We start from the raw sequence: 7002 nt of genomic DNA, 5'->3' as shown, positions 1-7002 counted from the left end.
ATGGAGGCCTTTCTCCCTGACCATGGTGGAGCTCCACGTCCAAAACAGGGTTCTGAGCTGTTGAGGGCAGAAGTAATCTGTAGCTATTTTAATGTGTGTGTGTGTGTGTGTGTGTGTGTGTTTATGTGTGATATGGCAAACTGTCGCCTGCTGGATTGCTACTTTAAGAGTGGGAGTTGTACATAAGTGGACTTAGTGATAAACCTAAGATAGACTGCAACGTCAAGAACATGTCACAGTCATCTACAGCTTATTCTTCACTTTAACAGACCTGCTTTCACTATCCTATTTTTTATTAACCACAAGCTGCAAAAGTGACCTTGGCTTGTGCAGCAGAAAGTATTAGAATACATCTAATATCAATTGTTGATGTGAAGAAGCAGTGTTGCAAACATGTGAAGTGCATAAGAGAAAAAACATCTTTCAAATACATGACTAATGAGAGAGTGTTGGCAGACAAAAAAGGTGTAGCCACTGTGTAACTACATTAGCAGCACCTCATCCTCTAAATGCTCTCTGACTTAAAAGTCTATTTGTTTATGTGAAGAGGCAATATCTCAGCACACAGATTCCCTAGAGACAGTCAGCCATCCACTCCTGCAGGTCTTCCATACTTAGAGCCATCTTAATAAGTAATGAGATCTGTCTGCGATGCAGCTAAAAAATCTGTTCACATTTTCTTGTTTGCCTTTGAATAATAATTATTATTATTTGAGGCAGGGGCTGATAGTAACTAATCCGTTTTATTTCTTCACCCACTCATTTCTGCTAGCACAATGTAGAATATTGACAGACTGATAGATCTACGAAAGGTTACATAGTGTGAAAACTATGAACACGCTACATACGTATGTATCAATAAATACAACTTTTGTCTTTTCTGTCATTGTGGTTTTAGAAATTACACTCTTGTTACTGTATTGCATGCAGTGGTTACATTGGCCAACAAAGGTCAAAGATCAAAACAAAACAAAGGTCAAAACCTCACAAGCTCAGATAACAGGGAACTACACTGTGCGATGCTTCCATACAGAATATAAAGATGCCTCTGTGATATTAATCAGTGTTTGTTCAGCAGTTTTTTTTGGTTTAAATAGCTTTGACATTTAGAGAGAGTGAGAGAGCAATAGACAGGCACATGAAAAGAGGAACAGTTACAGAGACACAGGCAAATACACAGACAGGTGAATAAGCTGTGTGATCAGCTTATTTCTACAACACATACATGTAGAAATTCCCAGCGGTGCTGTACAAACTGGCTCAGCGACAATGCTTATGTTGCTAGCAGCTAATGTTATGTTTTAGAGGATCAGATTGTTGTTTTTTTAAACAGTCTTGGTAGCAGGACTTGTGTGCTGATATTTCACTAGCTAAATAGGCTGTCTGTCTTTATCTGATCATGACACGACAGTCATATTATTGTACAGTTTGGGAAAATTCCCGAAATGTTTATTACATACTGTAACCTGGGGTTCTTTGAGTATAGAAGAAGCTAGGGTTCATACCTTGTCAAGCTTGGCTTCAATCTCCACCACGTCTGTCTCGACATCATCAATGCCAGCCCTGCAGAGAGAACACAAAACCACACAGTCAATCAGGTCTGATCTTCAGTAATTCACCAGAAGGAAGTCCAGAAGTCTTTTTTGAGAGAAATAACCACAAATGAACCTTAAAACCAAAACAGTCACAGTCAGAACAAGATTCCAGTTCTTGTTTTGGAGAAATTCCTTAGTGGTAAGCCACAATGTCAAAGTGACTAATAGCAAGTAACCAAAGATTATATAATTTAGGTTTACGATGACTGTGTCTTGACATTAAAAAGAAAGAAGAAAAAAATAGGAATAAAATTGACGTTAAAGATGCAACCATGATATAAAAAACAAGATATAAAGGTCAAACTGACAGTGTAAAGTCAAATGAATACTACACTGTATTTCTGTGTACTCGAATACAAGACACAAAATCCTCCCACATTAAATGAAACTGCAATCAGTCACCACACATCACAGACTTCAACATTAATCTTGATGACGGGATCGACAAAGACATCACTGTGGAAGATTAGTGGCCACGGCTGAGCTGGAAAATCAATGAATGACATCATGCAGAAACGTAGACTGTCCTTTAAGATAAGGTGAGCTCTTAAAAAGTTTACCAGCAGCTTTGCATTTCATAACAACAAAAAAGAAGCAATGTTTTATTGTTCGTGTACATTAAATATGAAGCTAACAGGACTTAATGGCCCTCAGCAGGGTGTGTGTATGTACAGTATGTGTGAAGCCTTTACCATCCTGCCTGCCCCTTCTTCCATTAGCATGCAAGTACACTCACAATTACCCACATGCACATACAGCCATTGATCACATTTACGGGATCAATCATTATGACTTACAAGGTTGTGTTTGGTGTCTTACTATGTCAAATTGTATTTTTTATTTCTCTGATACACACACGCACCACTATACACATATAAACAGCTCACTAAACCATCTTAAAAGAAATTCTATAAAAGATAAGTAAGACAGTGAATATCTCCTTAAATTAATTTAAAACATCTCTGAGCTCGTGAAGTGCTGTGATCGAGCCAAGAATCAGCGTCACACCCTGCTTGTGCTGGAACATGTCGACCATAACCCAGACAACATGGGAGAAGATGATCTCATCATGTGATCTCAACCCCACCCTCACCCTGGGCTCTCTCACACGACATAACATCCTGACAGCTGATCGTATACGTCATAGCAAAGATTGTGTGTAGAGCTGGAACAGACATATAAAAAATAAAGAACAACACCTGCCTTTCAAATTTATATTACAAAGGTCATGACTTGGTCTGTTTCTGTTTAAGAGGGGAAGTAAGCAGACAGGGAGGAGCTGGGATGTCAGCTTTACCACCTGCTTCAGAGGACAACATTCCCAGAATTCCCCTCTGCTCCCGCTCTACTATAGATGCTGATTCTTCCCCTGTGTCTGTCTTCTACTTGTCCATCTCCCACCCAGAATGCACACTGTTTATACAGACTTCAATTTGCTCTAACACAACATGACACTGACACAACAAGGAGGCGTGTGTGTGTGTGTGGTCTGCACAGAAGGCTGATTTATATTGTTTTAATGAGAAAGATGGAAAACAGGTGAGAGGAGCCCAGACCTTGCATTAAGTTATTTTTGTAATTTGCTGCACTTGAGTATTGTTACTGCAAATTTGACTGCATGCAGTCCAATCCGCCAGTGTAGCTTACAGCGTCTGCCCCGTTTGCTGCATATAAATTTGAAATACAACACAAACACCGCTCACAAGCTGTGAGCCATGTGCTCTATTATGTCACTATGAACCTAAGAATTTCTTTTTAAGAAATTTTATTTTTGTTTGTTGACATTTCAAAGCACAAAATGGGGTTGACATGGACAACATTAGTTGTACAGGAAAAAAGACCTTTGATCATGTAAGCAATGGGGCACAGCCTATATCAGCACATACAGTATATGTAGTCAAATTTTCCAGTGTTTTACATAATCATTCTGTCCCAGTCTCAAGATAAAGGTCAGTTTTCCCCATTCAGTTTACTTAGTTGACAAATGTGGTCCAGTCATCCTTTGTTGGAGGGTTTGACTGCGGCCACTTCCGTGTGATGGCTTTCTTGCTGACACCCAAGATTATTTTAAAGCAGTGTTCATCATGAGCCATAAGTTAGTCTGGAATGTTGGCCGGCTATAATGTGACAAAAGAGCAAACAACTTATACTCCAAACATGCACATTACATCCTTAGCCATGTCTTGCCAATATGGAAGTCCAGAAAACATGACAATGGTCAGCAATTTTTTACCGCACTGCCTCCAGCATTCATCCCATTCTTCATAACCCCTTTGAATAAATAAGTCAGAAAATATCATAATAAATTCCTCCAACTCCTTCCAAGACCTGTTATAATCTGTCTCTGTCTCCCATTTCTGTTTCACATAATGTAGCTCTTTGGCGTTTTGAACTAAACACATTCAATGCCAAACAGCTGTTCAGTCAAGAGGATAAGCTCATTACCGGGGCATCTCAGGCAGCCCACACTACCAGTACAGTACATGCCAATATGCATCTGATGACAAGGATGCACGTTGATATAGCTGCAGCTGATATCCCATTGATCAAAGTTTAGTTCAAAGTTCAAACTATGATAATTATTGGACTTTGTGTTGCATGTTGGATGTAAAACTAAACCTATGAGATGCTTTTTTTCCAGCATGTTTTTGACATACACATTTGTGCATGTACGTGAAGCTCGGAAAATCAATACACTAAGAAGTTTGTCGGTTCTGGCGAGTTTAAATACTGTACACAAATAAATATTAAAAGGCAACGCGACAGAGGCAAATGTGTTCTCGGAATGTACCAAAGAGTGGTGGGAATAAAGTAAAAGACTGACTCCCAAGGAGGATTATGGGTACTGCTGCAGGACATGACGGCTGAATGAGGACGCTTTAGAGTGACACTTGCTTCCTGTATGTGTTCAGAGTGTGTGTTTAAACATTAGAAGAACACTCCAAAGCCACTACGATGACGATGATGCAGCCCAGTGAAGTGGGGGGATGGTGCCAGTGGTAGCATGCTGTACTGTACAGGGTCTGACATCACCCGTGAATGGGTCCTCACATGCACTCCCATCAACCACAACAACCATCTACACTAATGTACAGAGTCTGTGTGCACTCTAGCATGGCCATCCTCTTGCATCTCCTCACATGAGAGCAAAGTACATATTCAGTCACACACACATTGGGGACTTCACATCGAGTTACATTCATTTCTTGGGGACTTACTTGCTTGCTTAACCATAACCTTAAACCAAACTGTCAGCCTAAAATTCTGTGTGCTGCATCATGAGGACCAGCAAGTCCCCACAATGTGTGTGTGTCAACAGGCTTCGGTTCCCACAGTGAGTATACCAGGCACGCACACACAAGACACAAACACAGCACATATACCCCCACCTGGAAGGACAGCGGCAGAGGGAACAACAAGTCCTCTGATACCAGACAAAACAGGTGCTCACATGCAGCTAGACACGACCAAAAATGTTCACTGGAACACATAATACATGTCTATTACAACGACTATGTCGAGTACAAGCCAAGATCTTAACCTGTTAAACAAGGGGACTGCAGCAGCACAGAACAAGCTACAGCTGAAAACTGCAGGATTTTAACCAAAAACACAGCATCCCACCATATCTGAAGGGAATTTAATGCAGTGTGTGTGAGCGTGTGTGCCCTGAGAATGTCTTAATTTAAGGTCTGTCTGTTCTGTGGTGCATTCTAATCTGAGCCACCGACCTAATATGCATGTATAGAATATGTGTACTGTATAACAGTGTGACAGAATACAAGTATACTGTTCTTTTTTTAATGTACTGCAAACACATTTTATTGTATCATTAACAGTTTCCTGCAATTCCTGCATCTTTTACTTTACGTTTGCAAGCTGACTCAGCAAGTTAGGCTGAGATGAGCTGTGACCTCATTTTCTACTGACATCAGGTGGATGGAAATCAAATTCTCACACACACACACATACATACGCACACAGATAATCTTATATACACAAACAAATCGATGAGCTGTGACCTCATTTTCTACTGACATCAGGTGGATGGAAATCAATTTCTCACACACACACACATACATACGTACACAGATAATCTTATATACACGAACAAATTAGAAGTAGGATATGACAGACTGAACATACACTGTAATACACGCACACATAGGGACAAGCAAATATAAACAAATAGAATGGATGCAGAAAAGGACAATCAGAATACACACAAAGACACACACACAAGCAAACACACCCCAACGAACCCAGAAACCTATTAAATACATGGTTTCATCAAAAAACTCTTAGCCTTCTAGGGCCAAAAGCCAAAACTAGGTGTTAGACAAGTTTCGGTCCCGTAATGAGGATGAATATATGAACAGCAGTATGTGGAAAACCATATATAAAGAAACTTAAAAAGGATAATCAAGCATATTTTATTTTACTGTAGTAATAAGAGCTTAAGGTTGTTTCATACACATGCATGCAAACCCTCATGGACTCATAGGACACTAAATATCATCAGACATGACAAATATAGTCTACTAACAGTGAGTGATGGGACAATACTATACAGTACATCATTTGTCAGAAATACTTGCCATAATATTTATACTGAGGTAGCTATCCAGTAAATGTTTTTATTAGATCACTGTGGGCGTTGTTGTATCAGCAAGCATGAATCATGGCTGCTTTAAATGATTTTAGCATCAATGTGATGAAGTACTTTGATTTTGTCAGGTAATTAATTCACTGGAGTAACAAAAGCTCCTGCTGGTTATTTAAACCCATTAACATTTTAAGAACAGATTTTCCAGAAAATGACCATCAAACACACTAAAATGAAATATAGGGAGAATTGTATCCATATCCATATTATTTTATGTTTTTTATGTGCCTTTAAAGACACATAAAAAACATCGATCATCGGTGTGTGAATGTTGTGTGTGAATGGGTGAATGGTGTATCATCTCCTGTAAAGCGCTTTGGCCAGTGCAACACACTGGAAAAAATGCGCTATATAAATACAGTCCATTTACCATAAAATAACTAAAATGCAACTATAACCAACTGACGTAAGCTCTATAATTCAAAGCCCAATTTTCTGCTCAGGAAAAGTCTAACTGGCTTTGCATCAAAACATATGATCCATTTCAGGGCTGTCCAATACTGGGTAAAATTTTAAACCTTCAAGAAAATAACAGAGGTTGTTTATACTAAACTATCTCAATATTCCTTTTGTGTTTTGAAGGAACAGTTCAAAAGTTAGACAGAGTAGGCTCACTCTTGACTTATTGTAGCATTTACTGTTATTCATTTTATTTTCAAAAGACCAGTAAACAGGTTGCTATGAACCCTGTTCTTTATGCACACACACACACACACACACACACACACACACACCCCCTAC

At 39.3% G+C, this 7002-nt stretch overlaps 1 protein-coding gene across 1 annotated transcript in view; it reads right to left on the bottom strand.

Moving 5' to 3' along the window:
• acap3b (ArfGAP with coiled-coil, ankyrin repeat and PH domains 3b) overlaps positions 1 to 7002 on the bottom strand; it is a 54362-nt gene that overhangs the window by 28494 nt on the left and 18866 nt on the right. Inside the window, exon 2 of the mRNA XM_020593237.1 lies at positions 1506 to 1563. Coding sequence (XP_020448893.1) covers positions 1506 to 1563 — 58 coding nt within the window. The remainder of the gene's footprint in view (positions 1 to 1505; positions 1564 to 7002) is intronic.

Source organism: Monopterus albus, unplaced genomic scaffold (assembly GCF_001952655.1).
Source record: "Monopterus albus unplaced genomic scaffold, M_albus_1.0 scaffold18.1, whole genome shotgun sequence".
Taxonomy (NCBI): Eukaryota; Metazoa; Chordata; class Actinopteri; order Synbranchiformes; family Synbranchidae; genus Monopterus; species Monopterus albus.
Note: the sequence above shows the minus strand (reverse complement) of the source record. Positions and strands in the feature narration are given on the sequence as shown.